Genomic DNA, 280 nt, shown 5'->3' on the forward strand with positions numbered 1-280 from the left:
TGGACAAATACATAAAGACCACCCAGAAACTCTGTGAGAAGTTAGAGAAAAGGTAAACATACATGTCTTCAAAATAATATGCACATTTAGCAAAATAAAGATCTGTTTTATTAGCAAACTGTTTCTTTCACAGCTCTTTCAGTGACTTTTGCCTGGAGATGAATGATGAATCTCTGGTGGACCTCAAGGTGGATTTGTCTGAAGAAGACATACAAAGGATGCTTCATCACATTAATCAGCTCGAGGAAATCAGGTATGCATTACCCCTGTATGGATTCTA

At 37.1% G+C, this 280-nt stretch overlaps 1 protein-coding gene across 1 annotated transcript in view; it reads left to right on the plus strand.

Annotated features, from left to right (window-relative positions):
- LOC116703241 (uncharacterized) overlaps positions 1–280 on the plus strand; it is a 3,754-nt gene that overhangs the window by 415 nt on the left and 3,059 nt on the right. The window contains 2 exon segments of the mRNA XM_032537879.1: positions 1–52; positions 134–253. Coding sequence (XP_032393770.1) covers positions 1–52; positions 134–253 — 172 coding nt within the window.

This window comes from Etheostoma spectabile, chromosome 15, assembly GCF_008692095.1.
Source record: "Etheostoma spectabile isolate EspeVRDwgs_2016 chromosome 15, UIUC_Espe_1.0, whole genome shotgun sequence".
NCBI classification, from domain to species: domain Eukaryota; kingdom Metazoa; phylum Chordata; class Actinopteri; order Perciformes; family Percidae; genus Etheostoma; species Etheostoma spectabile.